The following is a 22,064-nucleotide window of genomic DNA, read 5'->3' on the forward strand; positions in this document are numbered from 1 at the left end:
TTTATTAGCCTGTGGTCATTGCTAATTAGGAAATGCCCTCATGTGATGGTCCTGAGACATTGTAACACTGAAAGAATAGAGGTCATGGAATTTTATCATGAGTGACCATTTCCGTTGATGAATTTATTCCACCTCTCCTTTTTTCTAAGTATCACACTATCCAATTTGAGCGTGTAAAGCAACACTCAGGTCTGCTTTGTTGGTTACCGGATAGCGACAGGTCTACCAGCTCTCTGGACAAAAAATAAACGGTAAATACAATTTTTCAGTTGTTTCAAACGTGTTCCATTTCAGTGATGGTTTCGTGCCCAGAATATTACAGGTCTACCAGCTCTATGGACAAGAAATAAACGGTAAATACAATTTTTCAGTTGGCTACCCGCAAAAGACGCTTTTTTGCCCTGATTCCACAGGCTAATCGCAGAATTGGCCATGCAGGCTTTAAGTATTAGTGTTAGATTGTATGCCTTTGACTCCAGCGTGCAAACAGTCCCCTAATTGCCATCTCCTGGCGCTTTCACCTGTTGCTCATGGCAAACCAACAAATGAGCCAACCAGTGCCTGAAAAGTGAAACATCACCACAAATACAAGATTGAGGATTCTGGTGTAATAAGCCTGGACCCGTTGCACATTTTAGCGATTAACCTTTGTGGGAGGTTTCTTAAGTGAGTGAAATTTTAAGCTTCTTATTTAACGAGGAGTTTCAAATCCTCTGCACAACGTGAGCCCAACTTACTCGATGACGTTAACATTTTCAAACTAAAGCAACCAATTGAGTTTTTAAAACCACGAAACCGGATCTAGAAATCTTAGTGTTTACAGAGTAGTGACTGTTCATTTTCCCAGAACTTGTGTGTTGAAGCATGGTTTAGTTGAATTGTAAGAGGAAAATCGTGGGCTCAGGAAACACTCTTATTACGTTAGTTCATCACTGGGATTGATAACTACTTGATTACTGCTTGTTTACTACCATACATACTTTTATAATGCGTGTTGCATTTTACATGGTGATACTCGGTAGGTATGGACTAACGCCACTAAAAGTATACCTCAACAATTCATCTCATGTTCCCCGAAAACCTCGCAGGGAGCCTTATTTTGCTGTAAAATTTGACCTGTTGTTATACGGAATGAAAAACTGGTTACAGTGCTCTGTTTATACAGAGTAATATTTTTGCTACGCGTCATTCGAAAGATGTGTAGTATATAGCAAATGATTGGCTTTCTATCAGCCTACGATACTGAACTAAGATGTGGCCAGTGGCTGCCAATCCATAGTACTGAAATGACGTTGTACACACTTAAGTATGAAGTAGAAAAAGCCTCCATGCACACAAAACACACCACTATTGTATAGTAAGTCACCCGAGTGCAAAACATCCTATAAAAAACATGGTGTGACCATTTTACTAGGTGTCAGAACTTAATTTAAAGAAAAACGCTCAAAGATACGCGTTTGATGTAGCCAGCTCAACTGAGCCAACATGCCAGGCAACACCATCTTAATGATGTTTTCAAAGAGTTGGTCACAAATAACGTTGAGTGCTGATAAAATAAGAGCAAGGCTCAAACTCAAACCAGAGAATCCAGTTTCAAAATTTGTGGGTTATATTTACTAAGGTAATGTAAAAATGGAGGTGTGAAACGAACTGAAGAACGTGAGCCACGACAAAAAGTGGACAACAACGATGTTGTTTGATCGTGTAGTGCACCAATAAATAAAATGGATTTCTGACTGTCTACACACTTGGATAAGTTGTAGGCCCATCCTGTGGAGTTTTGAGACCACCAAAGCTGTGACCATAAAATAGACCGAATCAGCCTGTCAAGCAAAATGCACGTAAGAGTAAATTGGATCCCCGTATTAATAACGTATCAAGCCATGATTCTCCATCGTTCACGCACAAACATGGCTAGCCTCTTTTGTGCATTTAATCACAGTGGGTTGGCATTGCAGTTTGACACGGTAGATACCAGCAGAATCTACAATAGTGAGTAAAACGTCTTTTGGGTTATCATGGTATCTAAAATAGTTTGTGGTTGATTTCGGAGGCCCTGCAACCGATGCGACGCACAGTTTTTTGAGGATAGACATTTTATTCTGCCTTCTTTTGTGAAGTCACTCAGATTTCTTTTCCGGACGTTAACAATGTAATTTATGTTTCTCAAATGAAAGCTGATAAACTGACGCCACATTGTTTGAACGGAAAGCTATTCACCATCATTCCGCTCGTTGCTGAATGCTAGTCTGGTTTCGTCACCCTGCAGCTTTACTATTCTACTGGCTGATTATTCGTTGAGATACGATAATAAATTTGTCGACTTACTGTCAATGCACTGTTTTTCCACACATTTTGAGTCTTCCCCTTAAGTTGCTACCATGGTGAACAGCACCAAATCAAGGGCGACTGATCCAGCATTGTTAGCATACCTAATGCACTGCGTGTGAAATTCGTGTTTTTGATAACAAAGAATAAAATAACTTTCTCAAGGGATGCAGTTGGCAATCTCCTATCCACGACACAGCAGTGCGTTGCTGACCGTAAATTTCATCCGCCTTTAAGACAATGTGAGGTCGATTCAATCCCGTTTTAATTGTTTGTGCGGAAGCATGCTTGCAAATGTATTAGATCTCAATTTAAGTAGGCAAGGAAAGAAACTAAACCAACACAAGTGAAAGCACATCTGAGCAGCGGCTTATTGCTCAGTGAGATTCTCAAGGAGTAAGTTCTGACTTTATCTGTAGCTGATTGTAGATTTGTTTGCGAACGTTCCGCAAACTGAATGGATCAAACCACACAATATTTAGCTTGCAGAATCAAGGAGCCCTCAGTGACCTGCCAAGAAACCGCAGCAGATAGACAATCACAAAAAATTCCACCAGTTACTTGGGGGATATAGGTAACATTTTCCGGTCTAACAAGCACCAAAATCTAGTCACCAATTGTTGGTAGGTTTGCTTCACGTGATAGCCGAAGGGCTTCTCAATGGCCAGACAAGCTGTGCGAGGCTTGGATGCCTCTAAAAAGCGCAACAAGAAGTAGCAATGAAAAACTGTGATCCGAATCCAAATCGATTTTTCGGAAGGAGGGACAGTAACTGACTCTCCCAACCTACAACTATTTGTGATGTACCTGATCTGTACCGGAAATCGGCCTGCATGAGGGGGGGCACCATTTGGCAGGTCGGCTTCAATTGCTTAGGATGTTGGTACCACGTCCGTGCTTCTCAATTTAAGTGCTAGATAACTGCCCAATAGGGTCTTAGCAGGTCCCGGTTCAAAGAGTTATCAGACATTAAGTGAAAGTGAGCGTGCGAGCCGACGGTGAAGTGTGGTGGACACAGAAAACCAAGGAAATGGAGGAGGCCCAGAAATCCGGTAATGCCCGAAGATTATTTGAATTGATCCGTGCTACCGGTCCCAGGAGACCACCTGTGAGCGATACAATCAAGCACCAGAATGGAACGAATACCTCAAATAAAGAAGAACGACTCGAACGGTGGGCTGAATACTTCGAGAAACAAAATGCCGTGGCCACCAGCTGGCACTAATCTAGAGTCTACATGTGAAGTATAATCCTGGCCGGTGAACGTGGAACCACCTACGGCCTCGGAGATTTAGGACTGCATATGTTCTCTCAAACGCCACCGAGCTTCTGGTGTGGATGACCTCACACCCGCATTGCTCAAAGACGGGGTGAAGCTCTCAGTCAACGCTTGTCTGATCTTTTTGCATGCATTTGGGAAAAGAGTCTGTCCCGGACAAGGGGGGAGCCTGTGGTAGTGCCAATTTTCGAAAAAAGGCTCGGATGAGTATGGTGACCACAGGGAGATCAGTTTGGCCCCGGTTGTAACGAGACAGTTGGCGTCACTTTTGCTTCATAGCCTCGATGTCTCATGAGACACTGACTCTAGAGCAGCAAGCGCGATTCCGGCCTGGTAGAGAATGCGTCGATCTGAAGTACGTAGACGATATCATTCTCATCTTCGAAAGTGAGGAGAAGGCGCAGATGTTTTTGGATGAACTGAGCAAAGTCAACCCGTCCTTTGATATGAACTTTGCACACACCGATGTCAGTGGCGTACTTGTTGCCAGTTTCTATCCAGATTGCCTGAGTAAATGTCTGGAGGTGTAACACATCGGAATTATTATACTAAGCTAGCACCAAGTCTCTCCCCGTCCACCTTTATTGTTTTCTTTACAATAAGGAGTTCAAATAAATCAGGGTTGTACGGCAGTGAAGAATCGGTTGCGAACACTGTTGTTATGCTGCCAGTGATGATGATGATGATGAAGATAATGATGATATGCTAAGCAGAAGCCACTCCATTTTTATCGATCCCTCCAAAAGTTAAATCGATTGCGGGGAATAAAATCGGCGGAAGATTCCTTGACGTTGCATTAACTCGAACAGCGTCTGGTACGAATAAAAGCAGTGGAATTTCGCCCGTCCCAAAACTGCTCACCCACGTCAAGCTACCACTCACAAGCGAAAGAGCCTCCGAAGAGATAACGAACAGTGAACGTTGCCCCGAAAGGAAACATTGGTGGTTCACGTTGGCTTTACGCACAAAACTTATGCCCAAGTTTGTGACTTTTCCTCTGTTAACTCTTCCCTAGTTTGCTAATGTGGCACACACTAGCTGGTTCATACGAATCAATGCTTTTCTTAGAGAATGGCTGAGCATTTATCACTGTGCGCTGGACAGACAAAATCAAGCACAGACGAAGCACGACAGCGGCTCGCTTCACGAATGTGAGCCACCGTTTCAACGTTGCCGAATTCCTCATCGTATTTAATCGAGTGCTACTCAGCCGCTTCAAAGACATTTTTAAGAATGTATTGAACGAGGCCATCGTTATAAATTACGTCAAGCCGCTTTATCAGCAAGTTCTACTTGCAAATAGTGACGCGATCCTGGTCAACCAAATAATCTCCTCGACTAAATTTAGACATTTGGCATTCTGACCAATTTAGACGGAATTTATGCATTTACGTGCCTCGCTTTCAACATTATTGCTATTAAAGTAACCACCTGGGAGTGGCTACTTGCCAGAAGTATGTAAGATCTGAAGTGGACTTGATCTCACTCACTGACGACCTCCCACCCCACCCACCGAACCAAACTGTTGTAGCATCCACAAGCCCACACAGATCAACAAGATAGACCAATGGTAATCAAGGGGAATTGTCAGTTGAAGCAGCTTGAACCCGAAGATGGCGTAACTAAACAGGATAAAAAATAACTTGATGCTCTCCCAACGCATCAACAAAAGCACTGGCTTATTCAACTTTCTAAACGTCTTTTTCATGTGCGAATGGACTGGTACCTCATTCATTGAAATATACCCAATAAAGCAGTTCATAAGAGTGAAAATACTGTACCGAAATCACTTTATCGTTTGCATACACAAAACTGAATTACATTTTAACATCAGTCATGAAAAGCTGTTCAGTCATATGTTTGGGTCCTGCCCATACAGAGTTCTTCGCAGTGTTGCTTCGTCAAGAAATTGTTCCCGTTCCCGTTCGCCCCGGTAAATTCGAAAGATATACATTTTCCTGATTCGGCATCAAATCCGTACCTTTGCATCTGGAGATCGCCATCGCCCACGGCGATGGGGTTGTTGCAAAGTGCTGTAGATGGATAAAGAATGCTTAATCTTTTAGCTATACAGCCAAAGTAGCTTTTGACGCACAACTTAAAGCAAGCGGAACTACTGCCATGGATGTAGCTAGTTTCCCCGCGTCTTAACTATCATTTCTTTGTTTGTAAGCATGTTTTCAATTCTACATGCTCAAGACCCTCGATACATGAAGGTCAGCTGGAAGACAGACACATTTGCTCTTGTTTTTATCACGACGCCTGGAGGGTAACGGATTCGTTGCTCACCCATGTAGGGGTTTTAAACGGTAATGTGAACCGTGGAGGACCACAAAAAACGAAAATGTTTGAGGGAATGCTCACGTTTGTTTAAAAATCGGGTTGCATCAAGCAAAGTTTGGTATACTCTATTGAAGAATGCTCCCACCGCCCTGGACGGAAAATTGTCAGCATTGCAATACAAGAACGGAAAGTAATTGGTTTGAAGAATATAAGTAGTGAAGCATACCATTCAAAATAAGTATGTGCGGAGAAGGTATTTTTAGGACGTAAATATTCAGCCGTAGGCTCAGTAAATTCGGGTATTCGATGTTGGTTCGAACCTGCATTCAAAGAGATGCAGCATACATACGACTCTTTCAAAATTCCAAATGAGATAGTTCGCTGTCACGGGAACACTTTTCAAAACTGAAATCACAAAACCAGCAGTGTGATTCATTACTCTTGGTACACGCCTTGCTGGCAAGGCACATGTCATTTATACTACCAGTCATAACGTGTATTGTCCACAAAGGTTCGGGTTATAGTCTATCCCACCTAATTTCTTTGTGACGCCAATTTTCCATCTTTAAGCTCCTTTCGTCTCATCTGTGAACCTAAAAGCAAATTTGTCCAAAGGCGATATATACAGAGCGCAAGCAAGCTGATCATGATTTTGAAATGCCTTATTTGATTTAGCACTGCAGTTGATGGTTTATTTATGAGTAAAGTTAATACAATTTTGTCCTGTCCCACGCACTAGCAAGAAGTTGCCAAGCCAAAATGAGCGGACAATCTGAGTCAATGCAAGCAATACGGTAATGTAACCAGGATTGTCAGGCCTTCTCAAGGCGTTAAGGCGATCGTCGTACGACACTAAATTAAAGTGCAAGTAAATAAGTAAAAAGCCAGTGCGTCAACATCTGCATATTAGCAAGTACTTGCGTGGTGTGGGGCTCCGAGTCTGATAAATGATCACAGTAATCGGTTTAAAATTGCTGTGGGTTCGCTTTTTCATGATCCCCTTTTGCTGGCGCACACAGCATGCGCTGAAGCTATTTTAATTTGGAGAAATCTCGCTATCTTTTTTGGGAAGTTACACTGTGTCAGGCCAGATCTTGAGCATATGCTTGTCGCTAAGTTCCACATTTTTGTCCATATGATGAGGAACAACATAGGGGTTGTGTCGTGCAAGTAAGTTTGAAAGTGGAACATGCGAAACCGATCAGAAAATTAAACCGCTGATCCTTAGGGATCAGCCACGTTTTCCAATACTATTTTCTTTGGACAACATCTAAAATACATGAAGCAACTATTTTTGTCTTGATGCACATTGAGTAATCCCGTAGATAAGAAAGGTTAGTGGAGCCAGAGAGATTTGTTTCGCTGGTCACAAAAGTCAGGATTGGAAGTCCAGAACGTAAGAATGGCGTGGAATGATCAACGAACCAGACAAAATCCATGAGAACATTTAATCTGGTAAAAGAGCTTACCTGCAGGTACAAAATCCGGTGATGTGTTCATCGGGAGAAAAACAACCGCCGATACCAGATAACAGAATTGCAAAGAACCTAAATGCATTGTGACAACGATGGTTAACTTCCGATAGACCAACAAGAAGACTCATATTTATACCGTACGTAGCTCTTGTTGTTTGCCAGAATAGTAGATGATTTCATTTTGCACGGTTTTTCAAAAAGCAAGGAAAAACGAATCAATCGTTGCCAAAGTCCAGTTCTTGGAAAGTTTAGTGCTATTCAGTGAGAATACGGAGCCTACTGAACAATCCGAACAACAAATGTTTTTTCCTTGGTTATAAACATGAGCTATACTAGGTGGATCGGACTGTGGAAAGATTGGGCGGGAAATACAAATTCTACTTTCATTTGCAAATCAATTTGCTTTTCACGGGGACTGAACTGGAGCAAGAGGGACAAAACCGGACGTGAGCTGTCGAAGTACTTTCAGCAACCTTGTCAGTAGCCCCTTTTTACACAGTCTACTTCTTTAATAGGAATAAAAATTGGCATCTGAATCGCCCGTCAGTCATTTATACTTGATGAATTGCTGAAAATTCCCTATTTTTTGTGGCAAGTTTATGTGAGAAAATGTTTTCGTTTTTTCTTGTGGCACGAATCTGATTATCTGATACAAGGTAGTGATCAGAAGTCCATGGTTCATTACAGCTGCAATCAGATATGTGTAACATTCGGTGAGCTTACCGAGTAATCAAGTCACAGTGGTGTTGATCCAAAGCGTAGTTTTTATATTGCGGGGTAGGCACATAAACCCACGGCAAAAAAAGCTTGTATTCTTCAACGACAAGTGACCTAGTCACATTCACACGTTAAATTTGCAAAATCAGAGTAGCCAGCTAGTGTCAAGTGGTGGACACAGACGCGGTTTCATTTACACTCAGTCATATTGTAAAACAGTTCATGTTACGTTTAGGAACGTTCAACAGCACAGATGCAAGTGAGATTAGACTGATAAGAACGCTCATAATTTAAAGATGACAAGGTAGCAGTTTTGTCACTGGAAACGTCCAGTCGATGTGCCTCTCTCAGGATAACGCAGCCGATAAGACTGGATGTGATCGCGGTACAAGTGTAAATAACCAAACCCCAGCTCATGCTCAGGGGTTGCGAATGTCAGAAAACCAAGCAGGCAGTAACTAAAAAAGACTCTAATAGATAGGTTACATGCATTATCAGTAATGGGAAATGCCCTACGTGTTCGATAAGATATCACCAAAATTTCCGTTGAAAAACTGACCGTTTGTTTCCTTAAGCAAACTTAACCAGCCTGTCTTCTGTGTGTGTGTGTGTGTGGTTCTACTTTCCTGGGTTAGCAAAGGTGATGAATGCCCGATATCGAACTTGTCTTGCACTGAATTACCGACTACTCTCAGAATATCTTGGTCAGTAACTTGAACCATTTTTCTGTTCTCATTCGCAAACTAAGGCTGGAGATTTAACAACACACTCAGACGTTTTCTTCCTTTTAGCGTGTGTCCTCTGTAGACAAGCACAGTCAAAAACAAGAATCTGTTTGAGAATAATGCCAGTAGTCTACTGTTTACCCAACATTGTCAGCGACTTTTGCGGTTACGTTCATGCATGATTCTGTTGCAACTGCAAGCCGATCAGCACAAGCGAGAAGACTATGCTACTTTGATGCCGGATCGTGCCTATTCTAACAGTCTTTTGAATAAACTAGAGAAGAATCCGATACTGTGCGAATGAAATGCCGTAAAATTGACCAGTGGCACCTCAGTCAGCTACATAGATCAGATGGCAAATGAAACTCATAGTGCTTCTATCATCCCTTAAAAGCGTTTCACACATTTGACGAATTATCAAACGATATCTAGCGATCTTGATATAAGCTCGGTTAAAAGAATGCTCCAGGTTCCATTATGATTATTTTAGAAATTGTAGTTTCGTTTTCGCCGTCATTCTTATAACATGTTTTCCCCTAGCCGAGACTTCTCGCATAACACGCAGAAATATAGCCATTCGCCTCGTCCACGACTTGCCCAGGAGATGGCCAGAACCTGTGAGAATCAGGTGGTTATTTATTACTGAATCAATCACGATTCAGTTACTCCCTTCTGACCTTTGCAACAAATAATTGTGTGAAAGTCAAACTTGCTCTGGTTCACAGTCAGTGTGTTTCTCAGGCTGACCTGGCCCTTTCGACACAGTGATCTTCTGACCTTGTTTCCTTCCCATTAAATCAAGATAAAAATTTTAAAGCTCTGGCGAGATGCCTGCCTATTTGCAGAAAACAAAGCCCCGCCAGATACAGGCACTCAATTTCCGTCGGTGTATTGTTCAGATTCTTCCACAGTCATAAGATGCAAAGGAAAAATAGAGTAAGATGTGATACTGTTCGACGGATTGAACCGATATATGTATCTGAGTTTTGGAAGTGCTGCCTAATAATTCGAAAATAAGCTGAAAAATGAGTTCTGCCGTTACTCATTACTAGCTACGGGACTCAAACCTGTGGCCGCATTCCGGTCCAGCGTAACTCTAGCCAACATAAGAGACCATCAGTGACCGGTAGATATATGGAACCTCATAATAGACTGGTGGGAGAAAATATTTGATGTCAACTTTATTGCATTTTGTTAATCAAATACATGCGCTCATAGCCAAAGATCGGTATATAAAACGAAGCTGTCGAAGACTGCTTTTCACATGATTTGAACATAATTTTAACGAAGTTTTGTATGCAGTTGATGAATGTTGTTGAAAACCCCTAGGTAATCCGTGTAAGCAAGAACATTTCTTTCCAAACACATACGGAAATGTCCCAAGGATATTCGTACCCAGGATGCCTAATGCATGAGTACTTTAATCTAACTTATGCTTTAGGTACAAGCTTCCCGATCAGAGAGTTGATATGACAACGGATTCACGATCTAGTTGAGCAATGTATGAAGCATCTCGAGTGCTGCGTCTGCCACGTTTTGATGATAGATGAATATAAATACATTGAGGAAAACCACAGTGGCACACAAATCATTTCCCTCTAGTTGGTGTGCTATTCAGTAGATAAGAGTACTAACTGAGCAACCAGGTACTAAGAAATTACGCAGGGTTAGATCCGCATATATTAGCCGCAAAATAACTGTTGCTCCACCCAGTGTTCGAAAACCAGTTTCGTGGTGATAGTTGATATGTTTGTAGTCCTGGCCTGGATGATATACAATTTCGAGTCATAATTATGAATTTAGAGCCATCTTTGATAAGATTTTGCAGCGATTAGCTTGCTGGTGTCTTACCGATATGAAAATTAATGTGCCGCTGAGTTATTTAGTGGTTCTTTCTATGTTGGACTACCCGCAGATTCACCAACTGTCTGTTTTTATGCGGCGCATTGGCTTTTGGAAATATTGTATTGTTTGCAAAATGCGGTAGGCATCTGACAAAGTTTCCAGATCATTTTGACATACAGAATGCATTTTGATGGAAAACAAATTTCCGCAAATTATACACGGCATGTTGTCACAGCCGACTGGTTCATTGTTGCTAGAGATCGCCTGAAACCGTTCAGAACAACTGTAATTGCAGCAAAACCTTTTTTCCAACAAGCCCTTTAGGATGCTGGACTGAATAGGTTTGTTGTCCCATTAAGAATTTCAAGGGGAACTTGAGACAAAGTGGGAAAACCCAGGCGATATCCAACATCTTGACAGGGACCGGAGGCGTTACAATCCAAGCAGAACATCTAGATATGGGAGATCTTGAGCTGTCCAATAAGTGAATTTACGTGAATTTATGCCGGAGAACGCGATGACCTTTACTAGGGTGTCGTTTCGAATATTATTTTACTAGGTGGTATCGAGGCACCGGCATAAGCTAATATTCAAGTGACTTTGAACAAGAAGCCCCACTTTCACCTTTTCCTACCGTGAAAAGCGCGAAAAATCGTTTGCATGAATGGAATAATGAATAGAAGTTAGCGAATTGTTTACGCAAAACAAATGTTTCAATATTTTCTTCTGCTGAGAACAGAAGAAAACAAATTTACTACCGTTTGAAATTTCCATTTGGCGCCTAATTGTTGTAGGGCTTATCATAGAGCGACGCCTCCCTATACCAACCAGGAGGGCGAAAACATGTTTTCGCATATGCTGAATAGCATATTTTGGCGTCGCTCAAGTTTAGGACGGCTGAGGCGAATTATTATTTGGGCTAATTCTTGCAAGATTGCATTAGGAAGGCTACGTAATTGCCGTCGAAAAAAGTGTGCGCTTGTTGGAAAATTTCATTGGCTAGAACCAAAAATGATTTGAGTAAACTTAGACTGCTGCACGCTCTGTTGCAGTGCAATCAATTAAGAACTGTAATTTGGATCAGTTTTCGTCACTTTACTTTCAATTAACTTCGCTTTTTGCTACTTTGGTTCGCCAAGCTAGAAACACATTTTAAAGTCACCTTTGACAAGAATTTCCCGAAGAGCAATACTCACAAGTCAAACTGTGGAGCTGGCAACCATGCCACGCTCAAAACTGTCTACGAACGGTTGAGGTGGCACACTGACGGTCCGAATGTCGAAATGCCTTACAACAGGATATCCTTTGTTATCTCTTGCATCTATGGGCGCTTTGTTTTCCAATTCAGCTGCACCTAAAAGCGTTTTTCCGAATTCGTCACACTGGTGGAGAATTATTTGTAAATGCAATTATTTTTGCTTCCTACAGTGATGATCTAAGTATAATTACTTAATGAGTATCTGGTTTAACAAACAGCATCCAACCTTTGTGTTCTCGAGAAAGCTACTTCTGTAAAATCTTACACTACTGATGAGGGATGCGAGTAGCCTGTGGTCTCGGTTGAGCTCCGCCCCGAATTTAATGAAAGGTGAAGTTTATTAAGGAACTTATGGAACTGCTTCGCAGTACTTTTTCACGATTGTGTAATGGCCAACAAATATCTTAGAAATTTCAAGAAGACGCTTGAGAATGTGCAGTTTTTTTAAAACGGTGTATATGAGACCTTTAATTTCCTGTCCAATAGCTTGTGACTGCTTAGTTGGTGTTTACTAATAAACGACTTTGCACCAAACAGTTTTGCTTACTTCAGTTTGACGATTACCAAAAGCTCAAGGCTGATGTTCATTATCGTAAAGTCTTTACTAACGGCATTATTGGTTTCCGACATTTCGTTCCCACGATTTCAACAGGAAATCTTTCCAGAGCACCTCTTCCTATCTATTTGTGGCAGACAACGAGATATGGACCCAAACGGGCAAAACCGAAACCTACAGTTAAAAGAGATTCGTAATTATTTCATACATTTTTAAATTTCCAGTTCACTATCAATCACAAATAGATGCTTTTACCGGGTAGATTATATCACATAGCTTAATGTTCCACACGTTTTCAGACGCAAGTATGTACCTCTTTGGTCTGTGTCACATGCTGATTTCCTCCTAGTTAGTCTTGTTCCTGCTCACGTTTGTGTTTCTCTCATCAATCAGCTTTTTTTCATTTTTAAGTTGAATTGTTTTAATTTTTAACTGGTGAAAACATTTCTCTTTGACTGGCGGCACGTGATGATCGGATGCATTCGCACAAAGTGGGCTTCACAGCGTTCACTGTACTCAGGAAAGCCCAAAAATAGGTGTAGACCCTTGAATGTCGGCAGCGCGTTTTCCATTAAAAACAAGATCTGTTATGTTGTTACAGTAGACAACAGCTAAAAGGTGACATTATAGCGAAAACTACACACAAGGTGTATTTGAGTCTCCCATGAAAACCAAATCGATATGCAAAGGACGTTTCAGTCTCTAAAGTAATCATTGTAACCAGAAATGTCGAAGGCTCATGGCAAATTTTTAAGTCAGCGTTAATCGGGGTACTACCTTTGTGGGCCATATTCTTATGGGTATCGATGCATGGTTCAATAGAAAATTGGCAGATGCGGGGGCCTCACACACTTCGTTGAAAGCGGTTGTGGGCGAATCTTCCGTGGAAAACCAGTTTTTTCGCCAAAGGTATGGATGAATCTGGATATATTTGATGACGGTTTCTTGAGCACGCTTAAGTGTTAGCTATGTTCAAGTGTTTTGTGAACATCAGTGTCACACACTCAGAGTTATGGGTGATTTATCGTTTGGTTCCTTCTGGTTTAAATACTATTCCACACTCTTTGGGAAAAAGTATTTTTCAGAAAATCACTCAGGGAGTTACTTAAAAATTAGGAGTAAAATCAATCTTGAGTTAAAGCTGAAAAAATGAGCTCTAAATTGAATATCCGATGCTTCAATTTTTCCTCGTTTCCTTCCTTCGTATACGCTGACTTGGAGGAGTCAACTGGGTTTAAGACAGTTTTGTTGTGTTCCGTACATTCAGTCTAATATTTACTTTACCAAGTCTTGTTAGATACAAGGTTTCTCCAATCTTCGCTTCATGTACCTCGTAGAGATGAAAAGTGATAACTGATAATTGGATGGAGGGACCCACTCTTCAATCTCCATCCATCAATTCCTACTGAGCACTGGTAGAGATTAACGTACAAAATAGTAAAAAAACAATTGATCAATTAGACCAAATTAATTCAGATTACTTGCGAAATCTCAGATGGTCTTACAATATTTGTGCTTCTAATCTGTAATGACGTTCCTGGTGTTGATTCTTTTTTGGCGACGCATGTATACTCTCCGATGTATTAAAATCACAGTAGTTGTGCCAGAGATTAGGGCAACTAATCTGAACGAGAGAAAGAACGAAATCTCGATGAGTGGCACATTTGGACGCTATGGACGCTGATGGGCCTCAAAATGATAACGCTTCTCATTGTTTGTGCATGACCGTGCAGGGCAAAGTCTGTCCAAAGGTTTTTTCACTAACAGTTAAAATACCACATTGCATTTTCACGTTATCATCGATATCACTTGTGTTGTTGATGAAAAGTCGCGAGCATTTCATTCCGGGTCAACTTAATCAGCAAGAGTGTTCCCCGAATTATAAAAGCCTTCACCGGGTTTTTGGGAACCACTCATGAACTTGATTACTTTGTTCTGGAGAATTTAGGAATAACTTTATAGAATGGACCCTAATTTATGGATATTTTGACGGTTGTGGTTTTGTGAAAAATTTTCCAAGCTGGTTAGGATGAGGGAATCTCATCACGGAAGATGCAAGCTGGTGGATGAGGAAGAATAAACGGTAGGACACTCTACCAGTGTGTACCAATTTAAAAGTTGTTTTTCTTCTGGATGAATGGGTTATGGACAATTTTTGTAGGGTTTACTGCCTGTATTCAAAAGGAGAGTTTTTCCAGCTTACAGCGGTATGAGACATGATTTCGATTATCTATGCAGCCAGTGAAAGTGTGTTATTTGCTACTTTGGGTCCCGGAAGTTCTGATTTTGTAAAAGCCCCGACTTGAGCAAGGTTAGGTACTATCAGTTCTAAATACCGACTTCCTGTTGGTAGCTGGACGTTTATATCAACGACAAAACGGGCATCCTTGTTATCCCGTCAGCTTCCTGGAACAGGTGTTGTCAAATCAATCGTTTACTGGCGACTAAGTTAGGCCCGCTTCCCACTGCCGCTAATAAGCTGTCGGAAACATTTCACAACCAAGTGTGAGGCGGCACGCAGCCCTCTGTTGCGTACGAATGAATGTGATTTTCTTCTTAATACAGGATTCACCTTGTGTGTCTGAAGGATGTTGGTATCTACAAACAGTTTTCTCGATTAGTTTCCTTGTTGCTCCCTACAAACAGGCAGTTTTGCACCTGAAAGCAAACCAGTGGTTATATTTGTACAAAGCTTCCTGTTGTGTATTGGGAACATTCAACAATGGAGTGAAATCAATCACTTGAGAGCTTGTTGCTTGCAAACGCTTTCACACCTTTCCTTTGTCGGGAAGTTGTTCTTGTTACCTCCGGATCCGGTGAACTTGAACCCTTCACATTCCATCGAAGATGCATCAAATGCAAACCTATCCTCCGATTTTGAGCCAACGCCAGGTTCGATTTCCAGATAACAATAGTCTGCAAAGGAATATAGCCATGTTTGCATTATTGTTAAATCAGATTTAGATCACTCACGCATAGGTCAATTACATATACAGAGAAATTGAAGAAGCTTAAATCACTTTCACTCACCATTGGAAGTAAAAAGAGTTGCCATGTGATAGCTAATTTGATTCTATTACAAGCTTTTTTCATTCGCTTGGCAATTTAGTCACCTAAACACGTGTCCGTCTAAAGGCCATCGAGCTCCAAATTTGAATGTATTGTTGGTCATTCTCCATATTCAGCTGCAACCAGAAGAGACTCTTAAAAGTGTGACAAGGATGAGGAACTTGTGCACTGTGATCCGACATAAAATAGAAACCTGTTTATATTTTTTAATCATTTTGTATGTTTTTCACATAACCTAAAATGATATATCGTAGGCGTACCGCCGTTAGAGAAGGGACAAACGGAAAGGATAACATTAAGTAGCTAGGAAAAAGCCGATCACTTCTGAACGGATTATCACAAATCACGGTGGTTTACGTAAAATCTAGCCATATATATATATATATATATATATATGATCATTTTAATTATGTAATTAAAGCTCCTAATAATTGACGGGAGGTGTGGGGGGTCTTCAAAAACGATGATGTTTGAAGGAATTAGAGGAATCCGCTCTGAATTTATTTTACGCACTTAAAATTGCTGTTTACAAATATAAGTACGTCCTGGAGTCTATGAGGCAAGCGTTCAGTAGTGGCTGTCAGGAGAACAGTATATGTCAGTCAACGATAGTCCGTTAGCGCCCTCTTCAACAATTTGCAGATCGATATGATCAGCTAGATACGTCATTCAAGAACTCAAGGGGGCATAAAAGCAGAGGGTAATCTCAAATGGTGAACAGTGAGTGAAACGGCAGTTGGACCTAACTTCACCCACCACAGTATCATCCAGTCACATGTCAAGGATTATCACTAAGTTTTGCTTTGAGGATGAATGCTTCATCTAGTAAGCAGCGGGCAAAAGCGGCGTGCGCATAAGTAGCGAGTTATAATTGGACTTAATATGGGTCATATCGGACACAATATTGGCGATACAGCATGGAAATCCTCCTAATAACGAAAACGTCGTTCACATCGAGTGCTGCGCCCATACACTGTAGTCTGTCATAGAAAAAAATCAAATGTGTAAAGTCTGTATATGCTTTCTGGGGATAGCGTAGAATGGAACTGGAAGATATCCCTTCTGAGAAAAATAGTGTTAGTCATTTGTTCGTAAGCAGCACATGAATAAATTTGACCAAACCAGCCTAAGCTTAGACCATATTGCTCCACTGTGAGTGGAGAAGCCTGTCTTCTTGATGATGCCCCAGGTTTAGTCGCTGTCTGCCAATAAGATCGCACATGAGTTTTCCCAAGTTGTACATTTTGCTGATCAACTCCTAATGAACGGTATAAGAAGAACAGTGACATCTAGGGTCCTTGAATTCCAGACCTACAACACAGTCCGCATAGGTAGAACTTACGGCCACATGTTGGACTGCAATCGTATCTTGGGGGTATTTTTGGAAGTTAAACATGCAGAAGCGACCGGGAAACAGGAGCACTGGTGGTGTTTGAAATGAATTTGATGGGCGGAACGTATGTACCAACACCCGTGGCGAGTTAGAATAAATCGTCTGGCTTTTGATATGAATGCAATATGTAGCAGAGACGTGGTCATCTTTCATTTAAAAAAGCAGATGAAAAAATTAAAAAAGCCACAGGCGAATGTTTTATTTGACCAACCTACCCGGAGGGTTAGAATCATGCAGCATGCCTCCTGGGAGGAAGCAAATGAATATCATCAGATAATAGGACCGCATAGAAGACGAACGCATTATGACGACGGTAGTTTTCAGAAATAATCAGCCGGCCGTTTCATATTTATAGTGTATATGGCTCTTGTTTATTGGCGGAATGGCCGATGAGTTCACTAACAAAGTGCTTTCGATTTACCCGGTCGTCTTACCTTAAAAGCAACAACAAAATGTTGATCGGCTGCATGCCTGAACCCTGGTTATTGCAACCGATCTTGATTTTAAGAAAATTAGCTCCCGCTAGCCTGGTGAATGATGAATGCAGCAATGCTGTTATTAATAGTCTAGGTGACAGATAGAACGCAGTTACGTTATGACAACAAAAATTTATCGTACTACCTGTGAACTGCAAACGGTATACTTGGAAAAAATCAGAACGGTGGACAACGGACAAACGAAACGATAGCGAAATTTCCCCGATTAAAATACCTAAAAACGCATGTTGCATGAAATGGCATTTCAACAATGTGGGGAGATAATAACGGCAGGAACGGAAAAAGTGAAAAAAAAACGACGAAAAACACACTTAATCTAATCCACCGAGAAAGATGTTTTTTCCAACATAGGGAACCCGACTTACTTAAAGGGAATTCGGAGTATAATACAAGGAGCACATTTGGATCACTAGTCGCAGTCACTGTGCAGACAGTCATCTAAAGACCAGCTTGTAAATGCACCCTGGGTTCAGGCTATGAATGGTTATGCTGAGTTAAGCAAGGAGCGCTCACGTAAAAAGCTGCCGTTTGATCAGGCTCTTGCCAGTTTCTGATTGCTGTCCCTTGCACTTTCTCATACATCACGTTTATGAATCTTTGTCTTGCAACTAGCAATGATCGGCGACCACATTCTCTAGCTCAGTACAAAAATCAATGGCCAAGGCTTTAAATATTTTTGCTTCATAGACAACTTATAGTCAACCTCTCAAGGTGACGACGTAGCAGACGCTTCTAATACCGTACCACTATATGTTTGCGAACAAGCGGAGAAAGATCTGATCAACCCAGTTTGTTCAGTCCTAAAAGCTACATAGTGTCGTGAGATTAGGGACTACTGAATGTTCGCTGACTTGGTAGTTTACTGCCGAGTGATATTCGGTTACACCACTGACCAACACACAAACATTCAAATTTTTAATTTTAACCATTCGGAGTAAGTTGACCAGTAACGTGTACTTTCTGGAACTGAGGTTTTATATTCGTAGTGTTGAGTTATTAGTGTTTGTCTGTTCAGAAGTGTGAGGCGTTTAAACCATCATTCATCAGTCTTGGAAATTACTTCAAGATGAGAAATCACAATAATCTACCACCATCAGAGAGTGTAGAGTCTATAGCCTACTATTTTCATTTTCAAGTACATGTCTGCTGTAACTGAATAACGATGTTAAGCAGCTGCTCTAATAAAAAAGAACCCGGTTTAACAAAGTTGGCTCCGATAAGATGACTGTTCACCTCATGAAACCATCTATCAGGACCTGAGGCTTGCTGCTCGGTGGCATTTTGTTATTGGAAAAATTGATGGATTTTCTCTCCAATTCATTTAAAAAGCCCAGAAATATGAGCAGGAAACTTTCAAACTAAGTCAGACTTCGAACACAGAATCTAACACCTTTGGTTATCAACTGAGTCATGCGCCAGAAAATGACACAACAAAATATCAGAACGGTGATCCTAAACGGCCACCCGATGCAGCACACCTCAACGGACTGGAGAGCGTTGCGCAAAACACCTTGCGCTTGGATGTACAGAAAAAATTTACAGTTATATTCTAGCCCACCTTGTCAACTAATGGAACTTTGTTCAGCTAGACACGGCGTTTTGGATTGTGTACCAGGTGCCACGAAACCAGTCTAAAGCAGTCAGACTACGTAACCCCGCGATATCACAGGTTCTTGTCATCCGATCACTCACACCCAAACTTTTTGCACACAAGAGGTTTATCCAATACATTCAGCCAAATTGGTTCAGTGTTCCTTTTACGTCTGGATATAGCTGGATATACGTTATACCTTCCAAACAGGTCGGACAATCAGCTATGAGATAAATGGAGTTTTCCGTAGGAAAAACTATCATTTTCGAGAAAAATTATTCAACTGTTAGATTCAAAGAACATCAATTCGATTGCAGTTATATGTGGAGACACTTTTATATGCAGTTTGTAGAGCACTTATACAGATCAAAAGCTGCATAGTTCCTACAAGTTTGCCATCTTGGCATTCTCGCACACCTTTAAAAACGTTCACAGCACCCTCTCGTTTATTACTGATTTTCAAGTAGCTGCCAAGTTTCGCGAAGTAAATGTTCTGACATTTTTGTTGTTTGCTTTTGGGCATTTAGTTGACAAGCTGGAGACATCTGAATAAGCTAGCCAAACCTCTAAATACGACCTGGTTTCAACTAAAAGTATCCCAATGAAGGTGCAACCCGTGGCATGAAGATCATACTGTTTTGAACATCACAAGACATCCTATCTCATTTTATTATCTGGGAATTTTGCGGAGATTTTTAACACTTCGGTGGAATAATGAAATCTCTAAAGATTGTGAGACTATGTGCTCTAAAAAAACAACAGAATGCGTTTGCTTTGTGACTCGTACTGAACTTGGTTGTGGACATAATGTCCTGCCTTCCACCTACTAAGCTACCTGAATTTGCACTTTACATGATTTGTTGTTCACCATGCTCCAAAACACATCGATTACCTGATTTTTCGCAAGCACATAACAAATTTGCTAGGGTCATCGAAGATTTCGGTTACGTGCTCAAAACTTTCGTTAGAAGATACACACTGTTTGTGCGTTGGCGTTGGCGTCACGGGGCATTTTGAAAACAAAATCTTGTCGTGTACGAGTAGGGAGAAGCACAAGTTAATATTACGGTCCAATTGTCCGTCGTCAGAACTGCTAAAACTTAATGCAATCGTGTCTAACTTCACTCTCAGTTAAACCTTACTTTTGATCAATGGGCTCATCAAAAAACGAAATTCACGCGGCGGCTTGTGTTGTATGAGGGTACTTTACAATGGAAAGTTTACCTTGTTAGTGAAGTTATTCTGCACCGTGCCCCGGTTTCACTGTCGTCGGGAATCACAACCAATGATCGTCTCACGTATGTGTGAGGTGATTTGAACCCGAAACCCTAGGGCTATCGCAGGAAGACTATGCCGTTCGTCTAGTTGGCAATGTGGTGAACTTATCCTTAGACGGAACAAAACACCACTTACCATCAGGTGGTCACCTGTTGCCTATAGTCCCTTCTGTTATACTAACTTCTGTGCATGCATCCAAGGACACTATTTCCGATTCAGTCAACACACCTGTTAGTATTCACTTGAGATAACGAGGGTGTTCTTTGTGTTCTGAGATTCTGTAAGCCCATTCAGCGGTTCCTCGATATAGTTCCCCGATTTCAAGTTTGTATAGTTTTATTGTTTGATTATCGTATTTATGGTATCGCATTTGTAGATTAACCCTCATTTGAGTGATTTTGCTCTTGGCGCCTGCCTCAGTGTGGTCCAACAGATTGCTGGAAACAATCTATACCTTGTGATTGGTTTCCTCTACACTGCGGTATCTCGAATATCTTACCAATTAAAACATGAGGTGGCCTTTGTGTAGCATATTCAGTTGAAGAGCATCATAAAACAAGCATTCATTTGAGTCTCCCGTTTTCACGGACATAGGTGCCAGGTGTGCACAAGGATAACCTTCGATGTTGCCATTTTGATAGCCCAAGAATTCGAGCGTTTGATGGAATACGTCTTGTACTAAAAATGCAACAGTTATATTGATATAAGCCTTGAACGGTGTAAGTGTGGAGTGGATTGTGAGACGATTTACTCAGTCATAGTTTGATGTCGCTAGGTTCCGCGGCAGCTATAAGCCTACCAAGACTTTTGTCGGCTGTCCAAATCAGATTTGATGAAGGTTTCTGGCTTTTCACGAGGTTTTACATAATCTTGCAATAGACATGGGTTCCTTTCACAAGTATACTAGTTACAGTGGTTCCTAAGAAATATCTCTGCACTTTAAATTGCGTAGATAATAGTTTTATGGCGAAGGTATTGGTATGCGGTGACTATATGAGTCTGCAAGAGCGAAAGTAATACTGACACTGCGTTGCAAATATTTGACCTGCACAATTTATTAGTCCGGACGGCGCTTGATGCATTCAGGATATCACAATTCAGAGCACAGTAGACTGAAAAGAAAATGCAAACTAACATTTTGCTGGCCCTACACATCCGTTTACTTGCTATTCTAAGAAATATCTGTAGCCTCTTGATGTCAGTGTAAAGTACCAACAGCACGTCGGTGAACATAGTGTTCCATTTGATGTTGCAGTCTCCACATCGAGTTACTTAAGGTGCGAATACTTATGACCACTTTCGGAATAACACTGACTAGTGATGAATCTTTTCTGCCATGCTAAAGATTGTTCCGGCACATCCTGACTTCACCTGAGGAAAGAGACCCCGCTTGGGAATCTCCTAATCTTACGAATCTCCTCATACTACTAACGGTTTCGAAGTAACCAAAAGGTGAGGATAATTCAGATGCGCAGATCTGTGTATGATTTCGTCATCCGAAGAGCCAGTCAGCACGCGATCATGTGGATGAATGAGGGGTGGCATCTTCTACATGTGATAATCACACTAGTGCTAAGCAATTTGTGGTCGAACGGCCCAGATTTTGTTTACTGTTTAGGAGGCTGTGAGTTTGATTCTTCCTGGGAGCTCGTGAGGTGAGTTGTGTCGACGATTTTCTGCCGGGTCAAAGCAGTTGTTCAGTGGTATCAGCCCTGTCGGTGCAAAATGGTCTCACTGACAGAAGGGAGGTTCAGTTGGAGACCTCCAAGT

The 22,064-nt window shown here is 41.3% G+C and overlaps 1 protein-coding gene across 1 annotated transcript; it reads right to left on the reverse strand.

Moving 5' to 3' along the window:
• Positions 1-5,455: 5,455 nt before the first annotated feature.
• T265_05294 (hypothetical protein) lies at positions 5,456-17,231 on the reverse strand (the record flags this gene model as incomplete). Its single annotated transcript, XM_009170269.1, has 3 exons — positions 5,456-5,640; positions 15,272-15,382; positions 17,144-17,231. 3 exons carry the CDS (start codon positions 17,229-17,231, stop codon positions 5,456-5,458), a joined length of 384 nt encoding a protein of 127 aa, XP_009168533.1.
• Positions 17,232-22,064: the final 4,833 nt, after the last annotated feature.

This window comes from Opisthorchis viverrini (assembly GCF_000715545.1).
Source record: "Opisthorchis viverrini unplaced genomic scaffold opera_v5_99, whole genome shotgun sequence".
Classification (NCBI taxonomy): domain Eukaryota; kingdom Metazoa; phylum Platyhelminthes; class Trematoda; order Opisthorchiida; family Opisthorchiidae; genus Opisthorchis; species Opisthorchis viverrini.